Here is a 23,351-nt window from a genome sequence, read left to right as displayed (position 1 = left end):
TTGAAATAGGCAATTACAGACAAAGTATTTTTTGTAGGTTGTTTCCCTACCGCTGTTACTTGGGAGCTCTTTTGTTCAGTCAAAAATGACAGTATCTACTGTCTCTAACATATTTGAATAGAGTTTCATATAAAGAGTAGTTACTTAATCGAATTCAGGGACCAGGCCCAATATATATACATAAAAGGTATTTTAGTAAATGTCCTATGTTTTGCATTGTCCATTCTTACATGATAATGTCACTATTCTTGAGATTTCCACCGCTAATTCCACTCAGGACAAGGAGCATTTAGCCGAAACACCAGTGAGCAAGTCACATATTACATGGCTTTGAGCCATCTGCATTCCAAATACTTAATCCTCGGGAATAAATCTTGGTTGGAATGACAGAATAACAGAAAGAGGGAATGCTTTTTTAAAGTTTTCTTGTTCAAATACCCCTTTTCTTGTGAAATGTATCAAAATAGAAATCACCTATTTCAAAATAAAGTAAATAAACCTTAATATATATTGTAAACTCCTGTCTAGTCATTACCTAGGTCAAGAAACATAACATTGCCAGTTATAGATTTATAGGAGTCTCGACATCTGCTATGGTCTGGATGTTTGTGTCCCCCACCCAAATTTATATCTTAACCCTGAAGGGGGATGGTATTAGTAGGTGGGGCCTTTGGGAGGTAACTAGGTCATGAGAGTGGAGCCCTCACCAAGGGATTAATGTTGTTATAGAAAGATCCCACAGAGCTCCCTAGCCCCCTTTCGCCATGTAAAGATACAATGAGAAGAGTGTAACCCGGAAAAGGGCCCTCACCCAACCCTGCTGGCGCCCTGATCTCAGACTGCCAGCCTCCAGAACTGTGAGAAATATATTTCTGTTGTGTTTAAGCTCTCCTGTCTGTGGTATTTTGCTATAGCAGCCCGAAGGGACGAAGTCAAAATCCAGGAGAGCAAGCCCTCCCAACTTGTTCTTCAGGAGTGGCTCAGTTCCTCTCCACCATTTGTTGTTCCATCTATATTTTAAAAACAGGTTTTCAAGTTCTAATAAATATTTTGCTGTGATTTTGATTGAGACTGCATTAGATTTATAGATCATTATGCGGAACATAGTATATTTATCAATTATTTATTTAGGTCTTTATTTTTTTCATAAAGTTTTATAACAATCTCTGTAGAAGTCTGGCATATGCTTTGGCAGACTTATTTCTAGGTATATGATTTTATAAAGATTATCTCAAAAGACTTTATAATTATATGTGCAGAAGTCTTGGACATACTTTGGCAGATTTTTTTCCCCTAGGTAGGTGATATTTTATAACATTATAAATGCTATCTCTATTTAAATTTTACTCTTTTAGTATTTTGTCACTTAGAAAGAAATTGATTTTGTACATTGATTTTCTGTCCTGCAAACTTGCCCAGCTGTCTTTTTAATTCTAATAATGTAACCGTAGATTCCTTCTAGATTCTTTGATGTGCAAAATCATACATCTATACATAGTAATTTTTGCTTTTCCTTGTTAATTCTTATACATTCCCTTTCTTTTCTTGCCTTACAACACCAACTAGGACTTTTAGTGCACCGTGAAAAAGAAATGTTGATGGCAGACATCCTGTCTTGAAAGAGAAACTTTCAATATTTTTACCGTTAAGCATAATGTATGTTATAGGTGTTCATAGATAATCTCTGTCCGATTAAGGATGTTTTATTTTTTCCTCAGCTTGCTATGGGATTTTGCTATTTAATCATGATGGATGTTGAATTTTGTTAAGATCTGGGTGCTGAGGTGCTTATTGTTACTGGATTTCCACCGCTTCTAGAACTTTTTAGTGAACAGAGGTAGGAAATATAGTTGTAAATACACTCACACATACACACGAATCTATGTCTATCTCTGCATCCATCTGTGTGTGTGTGTGTACCTATGAGTCTATAATGATACCTCCAATTCTAATCCAACACTACAGGGCTCATTGTAGCCTTCCTTCTTTCCTTATTTGTAATTCCTTTCTTCAGCAAGAGAAACCAGGTCTCCTTATCCAGAATATATTTATTTGTTTTCACAGTCCTAGAATACCTATAAAGTAGTTTTGGAATTTCTAACCCCACAACCCTGTGAAAAACAAATTTACTAACTACAGTACTATGTTTGTGTATAATTCCTTTTGTCCTTAGCCTTAAGTTACTGGGAAAATATTATTTTACAAAGTTACTTAGGTTCCTTCTTCCCTTTTCCTTCCATCCTCTTCAGTGTGATTATGTTGTTGATTTGGGTGACAGGAATGTTTGTTACTGTTTGTATTCCATTTCGGGTTGCTTTCACATCATAGATAAATTTATTTTTTTTATTTTGAAATAAAGTTGAATTAAATTAATGGTCGTGAAATAGGACCATGGTTCTAAAAGTCAGAACTATATGAAAGGGTGCACTCGGAGCAGGATCACTATCATCTCCTTTCCTGTTTCACTTCTCCTGTTCTTTCTACCCCATTCCCACTATCCTTTGTAGGTAAACTATCTCATTTGTATTTTTTGCATAGATGAGCAGATAAATATATTTTATCTCATATTCCATTTATCTTACAAGATAGTTTACTATAGGTACCCTTGCATTTTGCTTTTTTATGTTTAACAATATATCCTGGAAATCCTTCCATATCAGCTCATAAATATCTTCCTCATCCTTTTTGTTACTGCTGCACAGTACTCCATAATTTATTTAACCACTCTCCTTTTTACAGAGATTTATAATGTCTCTAATGTTTTGCAATGAAAATGACGCAACAATGAATAACCTTGTAGGTGTGTATTTTTGTACTGTTGGAGATGTAAATTCCGAGAAGTGTCATTGCTTGGTCAAAAGGTAAATGCATATGTAGCTTTGTTAGACATTGCCAAATTCTCCCAGAATAGTTGTACCAGTTTTCATTTGCATCAGCAGTATATGAGACTTTTTCCCCATAGCTTTGCCAAAAGAGTGTGTTGTCATACATTTTAATAGTTGCTGATCTGATAGGAAAGAAATATTATATCAGTATTTTTTTATTTATCTAATTATTAGTAATTTTGAACATCTTTTCATATGCTTAAGGGCTATTTTATATCTTTTTTTTCTGTAAACTGTCTTTCAAGTGTTTTTCCCATTTTCCTGTTGATTTTTCACTCTTTGTCTCTCAAGTTTTAAGAGTTTTTTGTATATTAGGGATGTTAATCCTTGGTCTGTATTACACGTTGAACACGTTTTCTCTTAGTGCATCAGTTCTCTTTTAACTTTGATTATGGTGTGTTTTTTGCCATGCACAAATATTTGTTGTTGTTGTTGTTACAAATATATTAACCATTTCTTTTGTTGCTCTGGATTATAAGACATAGTTAGAAAGATTTCGCCTGTGATGAGATTAAAGAGAAATTCACCTATGTTTTACTTCTAGTGTTTGTATGGTTTTATTTTTTACATTTAGCTCACTAATCTTCTTGGAGTTCATTCTTATGTGTGGATCTAATTTTATATTATTCCAAATGGCTACTCAGTTTTTCAGCACAATTTATTTATAAGCCTACTTTTCTCAATGCAGTATGGTACCCTGGATTGGATTCTGGAACAGAAAAGGACATTAGTATCTGAGGCTCCACGTCCTCTTTGGTACAATGTGGCTGATATCTCTTTCAAAATCCTGGTATGTAACTTAATTGATGTGCCCTATACACTCCGGTGGGCATTTAATAAATGCTAGTTTCCTTCCTAGTAAACAATTACTATCTGTTGGCTTAGTGTTTCCAGATAAAACAAGCGTCTGCCTAGAGCAGGTTTCTCAAATAGGAATGTTCATAAAAATCACCTGGGATGCTGGCTAAAATGCAGATTACTTGGTCCTATCCTTTAGATACTCTAACTCAATGGCTCTGGTGTGGCTCGGGAATCTGCATCATACCCAGGATTATGTGTGATTTTGAGACCAAACACGGAGAAGCTTTAGCCTAAGGGGTGTGCCTTTCTCATACAACCCCACGGTAATGACTACAATTATGCAAAAATTACAGTCCAGCTAGGGTCATAAATCAGTATACTGGTAAAACTATCTAACATGAGTGACAGATCAATATGTCTGTGACAAAAATACTGAAGATTTCAAAAGTAGAAGTGTGATTAGAGTTCGTTTTAGTTCATTTGAAATAGGTGATTTTTGAGACAGCTCATGAAGAAAGTTAGGTAGGAGGATGTGAAGGGAGACGTCGTGTTTGTGTGGTTAGCGACTCTTGGGTACGTTAGCATTCTGCCCACACCAAAACATCTTTCCCTGGAATCTGACAACACGGAGGAGAAAGATGGAAAGATGCATCTTTTTATTAGTGTTCCAAGGCTACTCAGAGAAAATAAAAGATAAAGGGGATCTCTTCCAGAACAGGTATCTTTTTGAGTTCCAGTTGAGCTAAAAATAATGTGTGTTTGACTTACACATGAATTTAAATTTTCTACCAGAAAATCTCTCCCCAGCTACTGACTTCAGTAAATAGATTGATGCCAAGAGCATATTTACTGTTTAGAACCCGTTATAGAAGAATGCTGTCTCTATGTCTCTTACTCCAGCACTGATATAGGCAGCAGGTGACAGGGACACTACAGCTATGACTCATTTTCAAGTATTGTGTCTAAAAGTAATTTTTGTGGCAGCTCAACCACTGAGTGATTTCAAATTTCTAAATAGATGGTAAAGTACATCAGCATGATTAAATGCACTCCCACGAGAAAAAGTGTTTGTTCTCAATATCATCATGTAGCCTGTACAACTCTAATTTGAGAGTCTAGATGTTCAAAAACACCTGTCACAATACGTTGAACGTGATTTTGTTTTGTGTGGCGGGATGGTGTGTGACAAGATCAGGCTCTTGACTGAAAAGTATAACATGAAGCGGCCTCTTTCCTCCAATAAGGATTCAACTGCCAAGGTGATGGGGGCTGTTTGTATTATCTAGAAATTTTTAAAGATTAGAGACCAACTTTGCATATTTAGAAGACTTGGACATTTTATTCTAGTTGGATAGTTTCTCAGGACTTTTAGGAGCCAAATACATGTTAAGATGAGAACTCCCTTGTCTCATTCTAATGGGGAAAAAAGAATGTGTTGAAAATAACTGTCAAGATACTATACACATAATACACTTATGCATATACATATGATCTACATCAGATACTATTTTCTAGTTTGGTGATGACATACGGTCTTCTGAAAAATATCTCTGCAAAGGAGCACCCCTCAAACACTAGAAGCCGAGAAGAGGGTAAACAGATACGAGTATATATGTTTATAGAAATTTTCCACGGAAGATCTATGCTTAAGGGACTTTAAAATTATGATAAAAATGGTGTGAATTAAAGTATAAAGCATGAGTATCAATTTTTTATCAATCAATGTTATATCTACCTTTGTCTACTTCATTACATCTAAGTCTATATCATTGTATCTCAGACTTTTTCGGTGTGGCCTTCTTTGGTAAGACTCAAGATCTCATGCCAATGCCCACCACGCAACACACTTCCCACTTCCCAAAGGGAAAAAGAACTAGGTGAAGACAAGAAAGTGTCACTATAGAAGCAAATACTCAGACACACAAACATATGGAAAGAGAGAGAGGAGGCACTCTGATTTTAGAAATGTTGGAATGGATGATTCCCATCGAAACCACATAACATAGACACATAAAATCTAGTCATTACTGAAATTATGGGTTGTGGGCCAAAAATACTGTTGATGCACGTATGCATCATCATGTACTGTAGCATTAACCAAACTACCACAGTAAACAAACAGAGAATAATGTAGCTAAAATAATAATAAATTAGAATGAAAGGCAAGTAGAACAGCATATGAAAATGACACCTATTTTAAGAGAACACTGGTGCTATATCAATGCCAGGTTTCTAGCATTCAAACTGTGTGTATGCATGAAATATTTGAACTCTACCACACTGCATAGCATAGTGTGTCAGCTGGTCTCCATAGTAGAACACTGAATTTAAGTCCTCAGTATGCTCTGTTAATGTGCTAATTTATTTTGCAATTATCAAGTTTAAGTAACTCTAATAGCTCACCCATTAATTTAGTCATAAGTAGCCTTAAGTCCTATGTGAAAATAAAAGTATATGGATTTATATATCCTTTACATGTAAGAAGTGAGCAGGGACTTGCATTTTGAGAGAGTTGTGAAGTATATTAGTAGCCTGCTAATGGCCTGGGAGCGTACTTTAAGAGTCATTGATTATATATGGCCAAAGAGAAAGAGCATAATTCTTTAAAAATAGCCACAGATTAGTGTATGCAGATGTGGCAAATTGTTTGACTGGATAATTTCACACTGTCAGAAGCTTAATGAGGTTCTGGTCTCAGCGCCACTGGTTAGGATGACCTCAGGGCCTCTTTGCACAAAAACACATTACAAAGTTGAGAAGAGCTTTGAGGTCACAGAGACAGGACATTCCTTCCGATAACCCTGCAGCCAGATTACACAGACTTGGAAGTCTTTGTAATTGTGTTAGGACCTGAGGGTGACAGCAGCTCTAAGTGACTTGGCTGATGTGACTAGCCAGATTGAAGACGGGTCAAATGTGCACAGTTCTGTAATTTCCCAACATTGAATCAATAACTCCCAGAGTCGTATTCCTCAGGTACCAGCTGACAGAGAATGGAATATTTGCTGGAATATTTAGCAGAAAATTTGTGCTGAAACCATAACTCACCTTGAACTTGTGTCCCCCTGAGACTACCATAATATCCCCAGAGTTCCTCAGTATCCAGCCAAAATGATGCTCCATTTCTTCTTTTCGCAATCAAATTACAGTGAAAAAAATAATTTTGCTTGAAATAGCTGAGAAAAGATCTCAGGTATGGCCAGAGGAGGTGGTAAATCATGAACTGAGGTGTCTGGCATCTTGGTATAAAAATGTCTGCTCTACACAGACTGAAGGATTTAGGATTGCTACAGACACTGAAAATTTTATTAATCTGGAAAACAGATTTGTTACACAGCGTCTGTTTCCAGTAGATTCCTGAGTCTCACCAAATTTTACAGCTGGGTTCATAGAGATCAAGGGAATATCTTAAGTAACACACATAAAATTTTTCAAGACATTGATCTTATTTCAGATAAAAATAAGATCTCAATTATCCTGTCTTTTGCCTATCTCTTTTACTACTTTTTAATGAATAAGAAGTTATCCTTTCAAATTGACTGTATGCGTATGTGGGTGTGTCTACTTTGTATCTGCATATTGAACTGGTTAAGTTTTTAAATTTAGCTTACATTTTTTCTACTATTTCTCAGAAGCTCAGCTAAAGACACATTCAATCCTGTAACCAGGTTATTCTGGACAACTCTCCACAGCACTTTAAAGTTATCTCCAACGCTTTCCAATCTCTAGCTTTTACTCTTAATGGAAAATGAAACTCTTTGCTTCACTGACGTGCATTCTGAATTTCTTGAGATTCTGATTCAGGCAGGAGAACATCCTTAACTCTTCTCCTAGGTTTTAGCAGTCTCTGTGATCTAGCAATGAAACACTCAGCCCCTCTCCTCAGACTGGGGTCTGACACTCTCATGCTCTTGCAACATCAAAATAAGAAACAGCTGCCAGCAGACATGAGTGGAACGAGTTGTTTATATGAGTTCCAAAGAAGAGAGAGACGCAATTGTGGAACTGCCTGAAAATCCAACGCTGTGACAAGATCTAATCTGGAGGGATAGCAAATATATGGTAAACCTCCTCAATTCTTCCCTCCTATGTTTATGGAAAATATCTTTAATCCATCATAGCAATGTCAGCTCTAGGGAGAGAGGGATTGATTGAACAATTAATTGACTTCCCTCTTCTATGTGTTGTGAATTCCCAGGAGCCAGAATAGAACCTACGTGTTCGCATAGTAGACAGTCTATAAAGAATTACGGAGCAAATGGAATAAATGACACAAATTCAGCTTCAGAATCCTTTGCAACACAATACTCTAGGCAATCAAGATGAAATCTGTTTGCCATCCTTGGATTCTGGGTTCTTGCATGCTGACCTTATTGGGAGGATGCTGGGACACAGGATATGAAAGCAGCAAATTGTTAGCTTGAAAAGCAGGCGTCGTATCTTCTCTGGCTCTGATCTACCCCACATTATGGCTCCAGGGCTGACCTGCTCTAAGGGAAATACTAAGGTTGATGACTCTAACACAAGATGGTGTGGTGCCAGTCTAAACAATGCAGGCATGGTCACCTACGTTAGATTCCTAGAGCTGCAGTAACAAATGACCATTAGATGGGTACAGTTTAAAACAAAAGAAATTTATAGTGTCCCATTTTTGGAGACTACAAATCTAAAATCAAGGTGTCTGTAGTACCACGCTCCCTGTGAAGGCTTTAGGAGAGAACACTTCCTTGCCTCTTCCAGCTTCTGGAGGCCCCAGGTATTCCTTGGCTTTTGGCAGCATAACTCCAATCTCTGCCTCCATCATCACATGGCCTTCTTCCCCGTATGTGTCAGTGTGTTCAAGTCTCCCTATCCTTTCTCTTATACAGACACCAGTCACTGGATTTAGGGCCCACCCTAATCCAGTAGGACCTTCATCTTAACTTGATTACATCTATAAAGACCATATTTCCAAATAAGGTCACATTCACAGGTACCAGGGATTAGGATGAGAACATATCTTTTTGAGGAACGTGATTCAACCCACTCCAGTCACTGTCCTCACGGATCTTACAACTGAGAATGAAGATTTAGATAAGTAAAGAGAAAATTACAACCAGGTGATATGGGCTTTCACAGAGGAAGTAAAGGATGCTGTAAGAATAATTGAAAGGAGCACCTAGCCAGATTGCCTGAGGGGCTCAAGATTGCACTCAATAGCACATAACAGGAATCTGACACCAGTGGCCTAACTAAATAGAGATTTATTCATATTACGTACAAGAAGCTGGCGTTAGGCAGTTCACATCTCGTGCAACTGTTCCAGGAATTCATTGAGAACCCAGGCTCCCTCTGATTGCCTTCTCTTCCAGTGTGGCTCTTGTTCTCATGGCCACAAAATGTCTGCTTCAATGCTAGACATCAAGTCTGCATTACAGATGAGAAGGGAAAGAGGCACATGTGGACTAGGTCTGATGCTTTACATCCTGGAAGCCCCACCTGGTAGACTTCTGCTTACAACTCATTGGCCAGGACAGAGTCACACGGCCACTCATATTTTCAGAGAGACTAGGAGGTGAGCATTACTAACTGGGCACACAGCAGTGTGTACAAAATTGGAGTTCTGTTAGTGATGTAGAAGGAAGAGGGGAATTAGATGGGCAGCCAGCATATTCGGCCACGGAAACTGTCCTAGTGATAGTGACGCCAAAACTGAGACTCAGAGAATGAGAGTCCTCCCGGTGCAGAAGGCAAGTTAGAGTTCTCCACTCAGAGGGCAGAGTATTTATACAGATCCAGAGGTAAGAAAGAGCCAGGTAAAAGACGAAAGTCTTCAAACATGTCTGAATTGCAGTGTGTGAGGTGGGAATTCACACTGAGAGGTACAGCTGGGGAGGAAAGTAGTGGTGGTTGAATCCTAAAAGGCCCTGTGAGCCATATGTAACAGTTAGGGCTTTTGGATTAGAAACAAACTTTGGGTGTTTTAAGCAGGAAATAAAAGTATTAAGAAGTTTTGGGTAGCTCACAGAATTTTCCAGGTCTAAAGAATGAGAAAAGGGCTGCACTGTCAGGACGGAGGTCCAAATTGTGACGCAGCACTGATCACTGGGGCCACCATTGCCACAGCTGACCCCGCTGGACACAGGATACTGTTGCCAAAACCCCTGCCTCTGGGGGCCCAAGAACTCTCTCTTTCTGGAACTTCCTTGCTATCCACAACTTGTGTCATCTCCCAACTCAGTCTGTGCAAGACTTCTTGATGGGCAGGACCTCTATCACGTGCCTAAATTCTAGCTCACAAGGAAGTCTGAATATGTGTCATTTTTTACTTCTGACATGAGCAGTGGTCTTCCTCTCACCAAGAAACTTCGCCAAGCATAAGAAGAAGCTTCGGAGGCTGGGCATCCAGAGAGGATGACAACAGGCCACTTTATTCTGAGCGGTAGGGTATCAAGGAAAGACTGTGAGTAGGGGAGTAAGCAGAAAAGAGAGCATCTTAGAAAGATCCCTCTGGCTGTAAGGTGAGAAGTGGACACAGAGGAGGAAAGTGGAAGAGCTGAGGGCCTCTATGAAATAACAGAGAGGAGGTATGGGGTACCTGAGAGGAAAGATGAAGGCTGTGGTCAGGAAGGGGGACGTTTGAATTTAAGAGGAGGGACTGTCCTGGGGTAGGGCTAGGGTCTTGTTCTCAGGGAAAGCCTCTGAATAAGGAGATGATGTCAACATTGGGACCAGAAATTGGATCTTCTGGATTATGCCAGACTGCCTTGTCCAATTAGACAAATCACTATGATACTGAGCCTTCTTCTGCCTGATTTAAAAAAAGAAAAAAAACTATGTTGTTGGGTGAGACGAAGATAAGAGGAGCCAGAGCCTCATCTGTTCTCTTGCCCTTCGGCTGATGCTGCTGGACCAAAAGCGGCAGGCATTTCCTCCCCATAGCAGGGCAGGTGGCCAGGACCCCATCTCGTTTTGTCACTGCCTCAGAGTCAGCCATAAATATGACTGGCCGGTGAAGGGTCAGAGTGCACCCTCATCGCAATGTGAGAGAAATAAAGCACCGGGACTGAGTGAGTAACTGGGGACGTAACCTGGGGTCCCACCCACCCAGCTTTCCCTCTCATAGTGGCATCTTCATCTCAAACGAATTCATAAGGATTTATTACCATGCTGCTTTCCTCCCTCTGCACCTGAGGAAGTCAAGTCTAAATCCCACTAAGATTAACCTCAGCTCCAGTAGCAGGAAAATACAAATAATGAAAATTTCTGGATATTCTCCTTTCCATCTTACACCAAATCACGAGACAGTGACCTGGATAGTAACTTTTTAGCAGCTTTCAGGCTCAGCAGCTTTTCCTGTTCAATAGTAATAGAATGCTGCACAGCAGGTCAAAGGGGCCCGCTCAGTGGAATGCCTGCAGTAGTGGTCAGGGGCCGCCCACAGATGCCTTTCGCAAATTCAGTTGGCCCGTGTATGACAAGCAGGGGGCTTAAAGGTTCCCACACCATCCAGGGAAGGGTTGTGAATTAGAAAAGGTTTCAGGGTAAAATAAGAGGCTGCTACAAAAAAGACCATGAAACAGTAGGCATATAGCTAGGACTATGACTCTAAGGGGAGGTAGCAACTCACCTTTTTGAATGTCCAGACCAAACCGGTAGCAGCTCAACGGTCACCAGTACAGAGAGAGAGCAGAACGGGCACACCACAACAGAGAGAAGTGAGGGTCAGGCAGACAGTCAGTGGATCTAAGACTCTGGCTACCCATGCCATAGGGCCACAATGAATTCCCCTTCATACATTAGGACCCCACTGCTTCATCTGGACAGGAAAAGGGAGTCAGCTAAAAGACAACATTTAAACCCTTCCTTATTAGCTATTGAACATTAAGAGACCATTTAAAGAAACTGAAATACTATTGACTGGCAAGTCTTTTCCCTACTGGTGGGGACCTCATAAGGAAATCAGTTCAGCCATAGAAAATAAAGAAGCTGCTCTTGGGTGCATATTTGAGGTTAGAGCGAGTCGATTTAAGATACAACTACATTTTACATTCACATTTCTTTCTGTTGATTTTTTCATGCCTAGAGCTTTTGGTTTTGGTTTTTAGATGGCACCAAATTTATTTTCCCCTGTGTTTGTGTGTGTTTGCATGACATGATTATTTTTGACAGCATTAACTTGGAAAAGTGTCATGGTTATATGGTGCCAAGTTGATCACTTTTCATCACTCCCAGCAATACTTCTAAAGTGATGCTAGGAATTATCCAGAAAGATGCTTTAGCCAGAGCCATGGTCAGGAATTCCTAAATCCAGGACAGAACAATGTCACTCTTTGCCTCCTCGTTTCTTGCTCTGTCCTATTGCACCCAAACACTTGGAACATTTTACAATGCAACCTCCAAGGAAAATTATAAACACATTTCAAAAGCATCAGTTCCCTGGGTAACCCCTTCTCTATACTTAGCCTGAAAGACCAGCCATGTGGATCTCCCTTGAGACAGTCTTCATATTTGTGGCAAAGTAGTCCAACATCTCTGATAGATGGGAAGATAATTATGAAATCTTTCTTTCCTCTCTCATTCTCTTAAACACATGCACAAGCACACACACACACACACACACACACACTCTTTCTTTACTAACACATCCTCCTGCGTATACACTTCACAGTTGTGTCAAAACAAGTGGGCAGCTTTTGCTCTTAGTGTAGCAAGAAACACTTTGAATGCCAGTCATGATGTGGATGGCTAAAAAAAAGCTGTCCTCACAGCCCTTTTAATTAAGTCCAAAGATCTCAGCCAGGTATCAATTCTCTATTTCCTTCTCAGTTGTTGATCTAGTAACTGGTAGATCAATGTGTCAAAAAAAAAAAAAACAACAAAAAAAACCCCAGAGGTTTTCACAGTGTTAGCAAACTCAAAAAACTACCTTTTGTGTCTGCTGATAATTTGCAGGACTTCTTTAATCCAGGTAGGATACTTATTTTATCAGTTTAATGAAATTTCTGCAGTTTACATCAGGCAATATGTAGAGAAGCGTATGAATAGGCAGAGATAAAGATAGAGGTATATGCACCCACACACACAATTTGAGGGTCCCTAGACTCTGCTCCGTGTATGCGTGGCCCATTCATTTCTTTTTTTACATTCCTAATTGATCCATCAATCAAAGTTAAGCAGTACCTTTGTGAAGCCTTCTTACAAAATACTTACTACGTGGCATAATTCAGCAACCACCTCACAATTTGCTTTCACAGACATTATTATCAGCAATTACAATAGTCGCCACTATATCTTGACCCATAGTGTTCAACATCCAATGATGGTGTCCAGCATTCCTAAGTTGGCTCTATAGGCTATATATGCTCTCAGTGCGACTCCTGGGCTATTTTAGAGATGTTAGCGCAAAAATCTGCATGTCCTTTTTTCCTAGTCATGATTATCCCATCATTTCTTTTGCAGGTGAGAATATTCATTTTCTCTCATCAATTTGATCCAATTAGTCAGGTTGCAAGTGCCAGATTGGAACATATAATCAAGTGTTCTAAAATGAGGATAAAGGGCATCAGAGAGGATGAGAAAGTGGAGGGTAGAAAGGCTTGTTGATTTTCCTCATCAAGCAAGCCTTGTAAGAGGCACCTTCAGGCACAGAGGCTGGAGATGGGAACTAGGCTGGAAGGCAGTGGGATCCAAAGAACTCATGCTCCTGGGAGACACAGACCAAATGCCCAAACACCCATTTTCACACTCCTGATTCACACTGTTAACTTAATAATTTCTTTTAAAGAGCGATATAAGTATAATTTCCAGATAACTGATTAGCTTAGGCAGTCAAATATCTCACTTTTCCTCTTAATAAGGTTAAATCATTAATATTTTCTATAAGTTCACCTTTTTTATGACATTGCAGTTTGCTTTATCAAAATAAAGCATTAATCACCCTCGCATGCCCTCATCTCTAAATAAATGAGCATATTATCTATCCTAAAAAGGTCCCAATAGGAACCAACAGTATCTCCAATAATAGAAATATTTGTTTAATTCTTTGCTGTGAAAAACTAATAGAATAAAAAATAAGTACATTTTATGCCTCATTTTACCTCACATCAAATTTATGCCTCTTCAGTGTTATACCTCAATTGAAATGAAGCACATTTGATACAAAAGGCACATGAGCCAAACTATAGGATTTAGGTGCACAGTGAAAATTGTCCAGTTATTTGTTTCCAGTCTTCTTGTCACACTCAGTTCTTGACTATCCGTGTTATCATTTTTCTGGAAGGTCATTGGTCCTTAGTATTGGTCAAGATAAACCTTCACAGCCTTTTCCTCTGTGCTGTTTCAGCTGGCTAATTATTTGAATGTGGTTGCGGATTGTGCTTAATATACCTACACGTAGTCACTATGAAACTACATTCAAATGGATTAACATAAAGTAGAAAAAATATTCTTTCTTGTTTCCAACATCTTAATTTATTTACCAACATTTATCCAATAAGAAGGTACTCACTATTTACTATATGCCATGTGCATGACAGGTGACAACGATGTATTAGGAAGGGTCTGTACCCTCAAGAAACCATAAAACGAATACCGACAATGGAGGTAGAACCCAGCTTGGCCACTGAAGAGCTATGTGATCATAGACAAGCTTCACTCTCTTCCCTATGAAATAGAGGGAGTAATGGATACTTCACAAGATTTTTAATAGAACGAGTTGAACATCTAAAGTGTTACATAAGGCGATTGGTGATAATAAAGGAGGCAAGAAAGGAAATAAAGTGCTAATTTGGTGTAACAGAGGGAAGAAAACAGTGGTAGAAATCAAAGAAGTAAAAAGTGTGCACTAGAGGGGATCCGCACAGAGCGGGATGTCTCTCTACAAAACCCAAGCCAGGTCCCCAGGCCATCTGAAAGGAGACTGCATTTAGACGCCTGCAAGCTGTCATCGGCCTATTGCAGTCTCTTCCTAGGTGAGTTGGAGACCTCATCTCTATAGTGGATTGAAAGCTCAGAGGTCAATGTTGACAGAAGAACTCATATCATTGATGGCTGCTTCTGGATTTGATTGTCTATTTAATTAAATTACCAGACAATCAACGTAGCAACACTAGTTCAGCAGAACTCTTGGAAAGTAAGTGTGCAGAGTGAGGATATTTTGAGAGAAAGTTTCTGTGAAGGTAGCCTTTGAAACTTACTTGATCATTGAAAGAAGATTTAGTGAGTAATTACTGTTTGCTGGACAAACTTACATATTATGGAGAGGGAGGGAAATTACAATAAATTATCAGAGGGAAGATACAGCTGAGGACTAAAGGAAGTGTGACAGCTTACCAGGCAAAGAGGGAGGCAAGCGCACTCCAGGCAGCAGGAGCAGCAGGTGCAGCTCCTCAAAGGTGAGGGCGAGCAGAGCTCTGTAGAACTGTGGGGAGAGGGAGCTGCTGGGTTTCTCAGGAGAAGAGGCTGGAGAATTAAGAAGGCACCAGAACAAGCAGGCGATTGTAAGTCATGTTACAGAGTTTTCATTTTATCCTAGGAGCCTTAGAAAGGCATTAATGGTTTTAAGTCGGGAAAATAACATGATGAGATTTTCAGGAAAGAAAGTTGACTCTGGCTGCAAGGTGGAGCATGGGTTGCAGAGAATTAAGGCAGGAGTTAGAACAGTTAGGAAACTCATGCAAGAGTCCAGGCAGAGAAATTTAGTGGCCCAGACTGAGCTAAGTGCAATGGAAATGGGAAGTAAGGGATTGAACATAGAAATAAGGTATAGAGGAGTCCAGGTTGAATCCTATTAAACTGTTTTAAATCACTATAGATCAGAACACCGGGAGAGTCTGCCTGGTGTGGTTAGTGGTTAGAAGACAGAGGATGGATTCAGTTCCAGACAGGTTGACTTTTTGGTGCCTGCAATATTTCTTCTTGATATGTCTTGTAGGCCATTGTATCAATGGAGCTGGTACTCCAGCAAATAGGCTGAACTGGAGATAGAGATATGGAAATAATTGACATTTCATAGGAAGTGAAGTTATGTAGATGGCTGAGGTCACAGAGAAAGTGAGAAGATAGCCTGGAAATGAACTCTGAGCAACAATTCCATGTAAGAAGTGAGCAGAGGACAAGAACTTCATGAAAAAGACAAAGAAGGAGTGGTTAAAGAGTTCAGACGAAATCCAGCTATTGCGGTGCCACAGAAACTGAGAGGCTACTTTAGGAAGGACAGGGTAATCTGTATTGCCAAGTTTCACAGAGAAGAAATCAGAGACCTTTTAACGCGGTTTCAGTGGAATGGAACAGGCGTGAGCCAAATTAGAAGAGCGCAGATTAGAGAGGGTGGTGAGCAAATGGAGATAGCGGGAATAACTCTTTCAAGAATTTTGGCCATGAAGGGGAAGAAAGATTTAGAGCGGTAGTTAGAGGGGGCGAGCCAGATTGTAGACCACAAATAGCTACCCAAAGAACAAGATTGTCAGTGAAGCTGAATTCATTGGAGCCAATGGATACCTTTCACAGTCTTTTCAGGAGGGAGGCCTACAGCTAAATTGGCATGTGGAGAGAGAAAGCTCTCAACCAGAAACAAGGAGTGTGTATGGAAGAAGCAGGGAGGCGACGATGGGCTCATTCACATCATTTTTTTATTACTAGAAAAAGGCAAGTGGACCTACATTTTTGATTAGTGCTCTTTCCCTCTCTGTCCTTCTATCTCTCTCTCTCTCCCTACCCTGCCTTTCTATTCCTCTCCTATGTATTTATTTAAGAAGACTTTCTAGCCTAGGAAAAAAGGGACTCCTCATCAGAAAAAATAGTCACCAACCATAGCATCATCCTGTTTTCGTGCAGTCTTGATATTCAATTCTCCTTTATCATATTCTGCACAACTGCTTCTTTTTGCTTAATAAAATAAATTTATTGTGAATCTACAAAAACAAAATGACAGGGAGTTCTAACTGAGATAAGAGCCTTCTTTTAGATCCTTTAGAAGCAGTTTTCAGAATATTTTCTAGCATTTTAAATGCATATGGTGATATCTAATCTGGAACCCAAGAAAGCCAATTTAAAAATTCTTTATTTCCCACCCACGTACTCTAAAAGGCAAGTTAAGCTGAATCATCTCTGGAGTTGGGTTATTGCTTGCTTGGGGTCCAACAAGAAGCAGGTGTATCATAAACAACAATGTTTGTATTCACTTACAAAGCAGCAATATTTCAACCTCATCATAGCTATAACACTTCAGGAAGAGTCCTTAACATTCTCTCTCCCTTGCAACAAAGCATCTTTTCTTATGAGGAAATATGTGTAAGATATTTGGTTTCAAAATGGATTCGAACAATTTTTTCATCTGGAGAATACATGAAAAGGTAAATCAGTGGACAACTACATTTGAAAACTTCCAGTGGCAATATAGATCTTCTGGAAGTCATGGAAAGTATTTAAGTTGCTGGTATCAAATAACTAATGATAAGATTCTACAGGTTAAAAATTGCTTACTCATATCTGAAGGGGAAGTAATAAAATATTGTACCAATAAAAATTAATAATCACAATCACTGTGGATCTACAAAACCTTGTTAAATATCCCTTGACAACAATTTTCAAAAACTCTAAGTAATTACCAAGGCTCATTTTAAATTAAAACCTGGCCCTGGTGCCCACGTCACTTTTACGCTCTCATGGTAACAAGAGTCTTATGATGGCTTTGTGTATATTGCTGCAGAGTTAGCTGGCTGGCCATCCTTATGATATAATCTTCTTCCACTGCAATTTAATTAAAACAGTGAAAGATCTGACCTTTGCTGGAGATTTTCTTATCCATTGCACTAAAAATACCCCTGGAAGCAATCTGTCAATATGATTGTTCAAGCACAATCCTGCGAGTACTGGAGAAGAAGAGAAAGGAAATGAGAAAAACCAGAACCCATAAGGGTTAGCACAGGATAGCACATGATTAGTTGTCTTGAAACCAGAGTCACAAAGTTGTCTATGAGGAGGATAGGAAATAGATATAAGCCACCTAATTACATGAAGCAATGAACAAAAGTCCCGCATCTAATGTCTGCAGGTAACAAGGGCACGATCAAGAAGAATTGTTTCCCATTCCCCAACTTCTCTTTCAGGAATTATCCTTGTGTCCATTTTGGTTTGGATGATACTTAGAGGCTTCAGAGCCTTGATTTATAGATATTCATGGGAGGCCTTCCTGTCCTATAACCCCCAGAATTCTGTGCATTCTGTAGCAAAAGATTTTGCAATGAAGAAAGAGTTCTTCTTGATAGATGGTAACAGGAGTTCATTATCCACTCTGTTCTGATGATTGAGATGTTCCTGCCTGGTCATAGGATAAATGTCGTTTATCTTCAGAGCTGTGGTGAGAGAGCAAATTTTCTCCTTTTCACTGTGTAAATGTGGGCTTCTGGTTTAAGGTAGAATCTGATGAGTGAGGAGTGGCAGTACTGGAGAGAAGTAGAGTACTGCTCAAGGAGAAATGGAGCCCATGATGGGGAAGAAATCCCATTAATCATGCTAGTCATTCAATAGAGAATGGTAAAAAAAAAAAAAAGTCCAGATTTGAGGTCAGACAGACCTGGAGTCATCTCCTTCACCACTTCCTAGTCACCACTCCTTAAAAAATACACCAATCAGGCTCAGCCTATAAAATGGGAATAGTATTATTGATTTTGCAAACTTGTCAAGATAATAGGGATAACTTTCATGTATCATCTGGTACATATTTCATGTTTAGTAATAAGTAGAAGCTATTATCAACAGTCAGGAAAATAAAAACCCCACTAAAGAAATTGTGGGTCAGTGTAGGAAGCCACAGATTCCCCAGTGAAATGTGAACTTAAGTTGGATTCTAATGGCCAAACTGCTCTTGTCAACCAAACGAATCCGGCGGTCGGTGCACTTTAGTCAGTAATCCTGTCTAGTGCTTCAACTGGCTGTGCTTTAACTAGTGCCCCATATCAGCTGTGAATTTGGAAAACTGAGTTGAATCTAAGGCATGGGCAAAAGCTAAGAGAAACTGTATCTTATTCATGTTTGTATCCAGAGCTGAACTTCAAAATCTTTGACACTCAGTATGGAACAAGCATCAACCAACAAGAATGGGTCTGACTGCAGACAAGTAAACTAGCTGTGACAGTGTATACTGCATGAATATCAGTCCTGCACTTCTCTATAATGGCTAGCATTGAACTTTGTACACAGTAAGTGTTCAATTAATGTTTATTGTATTGAATTCACACTGCCTTTACCTGGTCATTTCACAAAAGTGAGGTTAATGAGTACAAAAGTTGAATCAACAAAGATCAAGTTGAGGTCTTTTTTCTTTTTTCTCCATGAAGATTTTTCAGTTTTTGTGGATCAGCTTGAGCGTATGTTGTCTGACTTAAATTTGATCTTGTATCATCTTTCTTTTGATAAAATAACATTTTAGATAATTTAAATAATAAACTTGTTTTCATTGATTGATTATTAAGATTCATTTGTGTCTTAACTCATTCCAAAGGGATATGAAACAGCTGTATCTTGAGTTATAGTTTATAAGGAGCTTATCAGGATTCTTGTGACAACTCTTGAAAAATGAGAAGACAAGTCCAGAGTGGCTAAGTGACTTACCAGAATCAGACAAGTAGTGAAGTGCAGAGTCAAGACTCACATCCAAATCATGTGGTTTCAAGCCAAGTACTCTGCTCCCTCTGCACCACACAGCCTCTGGGCTGTCTACTTGAAGTCAAGACCAGGCTTTAGTTTAGGTAGACTCAAGCCTTACTGACAGCTAACTCTCCTAGTGCTGTGTCCATCTTCTCGTGCTCCAAGCTTCAGCAGCTAGGGCAGCACCTGCATGCATGCCTGCTTAATGAGTCAGGACATGTGATTTTGAGGACATTTGCTGGTCTTTTTACATTACCAGGACTCTCTGGTTCTCATGAGAGCCTGGGATTTCTCCAAGCTTATTACCATTGGTTACCTTTACCAATGGCTGTGTTCATCATCACAGTAGTTAAGTTTCCCCAACACACACCAGTCGTCGCTCTTAAATACACCTACAGCCCAGCTAATGATTTCGTATGAATAGATTGGAGTTGTCAGAAAGGTGAAAGCCATCACAACTTCAGTTCTGATGATGCTCTTCAGTTCTTTGCCCTTCTACATCTGTTTTTAAATCAAGTACAAACTTTATGATTATACTCAGCAGAGGCATCTGGAAGATGTGTTAATACTTGTTGGCAGTAGACGCCAGATGGGTTATTCAGTCTGGAACAGATGGTAAATTGTTATTAAATAATGATAAGCCTGGACTTTCCCACCGTTCATGATTCTCATTTTCTATTGATAAGTTTACCATTTCGGTTTAACTCAGTTTTCTAAATTTCTCTTTCTAACCCTCATGGTTTTAAGAGGAAAGGAGGAGAAATTTTTCTCTTTGATTAGAGAACATCTCAAACTCTCAAGACACTTTGGGGTTGAAAAATGAACTCCAATGAGTTCATGATATTATGGTAGAGCTAGAAGGCTCATCATGGTTTTCATGGCCACAGATCTAGGATTTTTCTGTTCCTATACTGCTAATTATACTACCATTTTCCCATAATTCTCCTCCTATTCAGTACTGTCAATGAAATTTCCTGGGGGAACTCTAAGCAAAGGCAAACAGCCAAATGGGAGTAAAGTACACTTTTTTTTTTTTAGTTTAGCACCATTTATTAAGTGATCTCAGCTGATGCCGTAGCTGCTGCGTGTCAGCCTGTTCTCAAAACATAAAACGCTCTTCCAATTCCTCTTGTCCAGGACGGAAGGATCTTCCAGGTAGCACACCAACAGAACAAGAGATTCCGATGATGCCAGCTTCAATGATGATGCCATCCAGAGAGGAAGAGGGTCATGACACATTCAACCGCAGCTTCCAGAGGTTTTGAAAAAGGAGCCTTTGGGGGCCCAGGCTGCCTGGCATTTTGATGCTGTCAGTGTGGGTTTTGTATTCCATAATGGTGTTGGGAGGTAGATTAAGCACTCGCCAAAGTGTATCCCGGATTAGGCCTATGGTTGCTTGGTCACTGGCAGTCTTATTCCATATTGAAATAATGTCCTCCTGGAACTGGACAGAGACCACAGCCCCACAGATCTCCTCCCCAACCATGAACTGCTCCCCCAACATGGCCAGGATGAGATTCTCCCAGCAACGGGATGCCAAGCCCTTTCGCAGCCGAATAATCCACTTGCCACGATTTTTATTTGCATCATCCTCCCACATGGGTTTAATTCCTTCTTTGAAGAGATGGAAGTCACTGTGGCCCGTCAGGTCCCCGGGATGTACCATGTGGCTGTAAAACCTCCAGAACTGCTCCACAGAGGCAAAGGTGCCGATCTGTTTGATGTTCTGTTCGTAGCTCTGTGAGCTGGTAGGCCGGCCGGGGGTTCTCCTGGAGTACCAGAAAGTGCAGTTGTACTGCAGGGGATGCTCTGCTGGTCCTGGGACAACAGCCTTCCTCTTGCTGCTGCCCTGACTCTTATCTCGTTCCGTTTTTTCCTTCTCACCATCTTTCTGTGTGCTGTTTTCTTCATTCTGATCATGGTCCCCACTGTCATCATCTTTCAATGCGTCGAACTTGTTGTTCATCCTCTCGCCGCCGCCGTTGCCATTCGTAAAGTACACTTTTATTAATATCTGCATAAATAGCCAATATTCAAATGTAGTTCTCTCTGGAAGGCAGGAGTTGAAATAACCAAGTTAGAGTTAAGTCTTGAATGGGACTTCTACCACTTCTTAAATTGAAATCTTGGCCTAGATGTATGGAATAAGGAAATTGAGGGAAGAAAGGAGTGAGTTTTCTGGTTCTGCGGAGCTTCTGCCTCATCTTGTCACAGGTGACAGGGTAACTGAGGACAGGCCGTGGGCCCACTTAGTGTCATGAATAGAAGAGTGAGACCTGGATGGGTGACATGCAGGGACAACACAAACACTCACAAGTAAATGCTGCCCAAGTTGACCAAGTTGGAGAATGGGAAGAATCTAGGAAGGAGTGAATTAGCGTAGAAAGAAAAGATAATAAGTGCCATGTGGAGTGATATCCAGGGTTCAAGAAAGTTACTGCCACATCCATAATTCTTACTTGACTTCCTAATGCCTGGAATTCTGCTAACATAATCTGTTCAGAATTTTATTTTAAATATTTTATAGCTAATAACCTATGGTCAAAAAATGATCAGACAGCAGATTTGGTGGCCTAACGAAGAGAGTAAGCAGGCAATGTGCACCAAAAATAGGAGTCCAGGGAGAGCAGGAGAGAAGAGACACCCAAATCAGAATAGTTCAAAACTATGGCCATTGAAGAAAAACGTGTTTTGCCTTGGCCTGGCCTTAGAATTCAGATAAGGTATAGCAGAATCTTCTTAGCCATTGCTTTACTAGCTGTTTAACTTCTTTGTTGACTACCCAAAGTGGAGTGAAATATCAGTGAACTTGTTCCATGGAGGCAAGGAGAGAGCCCAGAGAGAGTGCATCTTCTCTCAGTTCCACCTGAGTCAAAGGTTTTCCTTTCTGTATTTCAAATAGACCCTCGGGATTGATGGAACCATCCTCATTTATGAACTATCTATCTTACTAATCATTGGGGATATACAAAGAGCACACTACAACTGAAAGTTAAGATTTCCTTTTGATCTCTTGGGTTTGTTGCTTTTTTTTTTTTCATCGAATTTTTCCTAGATACTACTACAGAAGTTAGATGGGATTAAATAACAAGATGAATATATACTAGAGCAAGGCAGAGATATAAAAAGCCACCATAAAGATAAACAATATCTCCAAAGATAAGAGACAGCTAGGTAAAGATACCGCCATATCTTCTGCCAAAGTCAGAAGGAAGGATGGAGGTTGAGCAACACTGGGAGTTTAGGGTCTTACAATGGCAATGTGCAGTCCCAGAAGCACAGTCTCAGGAAGGGAGGAGCACTCCTTTTCAATATAGGAGGAACTCGTGCCTCTTAGAAAAAAGTAGCCAAGTCTGTGAATTTCCAATTCCAAGAACAGTTGTTATCTGCCACTGCACACTCCTGAAAGCACACTCTGGGCAAAGACAAATGATATTACAAGGTAGGGTTTTGGCCTGAAATTCACATGTGATTCTCTCCCTTAATGCACAGGACCGAACTATGCATGGGCCTAGATGCCCAGAAATTTTCAAATTGTGTTCCTCAGAACCCTAGCATTTCCTATTATTATCTCTCTGGCTGGCTCAGGGAGTTCCAAGGAAATTAATCAGGTAGAGCTTCCCCCCCACCCCATCACGGTTTCTGCCAGAGAGGCTCATTTTAATCTGTATATTATACTGGAGTTCTATGTAGGATATCTTGAGGATGTATATAGGACATATATATATAGGATATCTTGAGGACAGATTCTGCCACTAAAAAATGTTACAAAAACTCACTGGCATTGATAAAGTTGACCCTTAGAGTCTGCTCTTTCTATCCTTCCCCATGGGTTACCTTGGTACCAAGATGGCCTCCAATGAAAGTCTCTTGGTATCTTATCATAACTATGACATTGACCTCTAAGAGATTCTCTAGGGAAAGAGAAGCACAAGGCCATATAATCTCAGAAAGAAGCCAATCAAAAAAAAATGGGTATACTGTGCAGAAGGTAGAGGATTTTAACTTCTTGACCCTTTCCATCAAAGGCCACCC

The 23,351-nt window shown here is 39.8% G+C and overlaps 1 protein-coding gene across 1 annotated transcript; it reads right to left on the bottom strand.

Annotated features, from left to right (window-relative positions):
* Positions 1 to 20,354: 20,354 nt before the first annotated feature.
* Positions 20,355 to 21,290, bottom strand: LOC124242674 (eukaryotic translation initiation factor 4E type 2-like). Its single transcript, XM_046667836.1, has one exon. The coding sequence runs from the start codon at positions 21,280 to 21,282 to the stop codon at positions 20,545 to 20,547; it is 738 nt and encodes a 245-aa protein (XP_046523792.1). The 5' UTR covers positions 21,283 to 21,290; the 3' UTR covers positions 20,355 to 20,544.
* Positions 21,291 to 23,351: the final 2,061 nt, after the last annotated feature.

The sequence above is a fragment of the Equus quagga genome, chromosome 7, assembly GCF_021613505.1.
Source record: "Equus quagga isolate Etosha38 chromosome 7, UCLA_HA_Equagga_1.0, whole genome shotgun sequence".
In the NCBI taxonomy this organism is placed as follows: Eukaryota; Metazoa; Chordata; class Mammalia; order Perissodactyla; family Equidae; genus Equus; species Equus quagga.
This window is presented reverse-complemented; position numbering and strand designations above follow the sequence as displayed.

Excerpts from the sequence above, each read along its gene's own strand:
- LOC124242674 (XM_046667836.1), bottom strand. The coding sequence starts at position 21,282 with ATGAACAACAAGTTCGACGCATTGAAAGATGATGACAGTGGGGACCAT.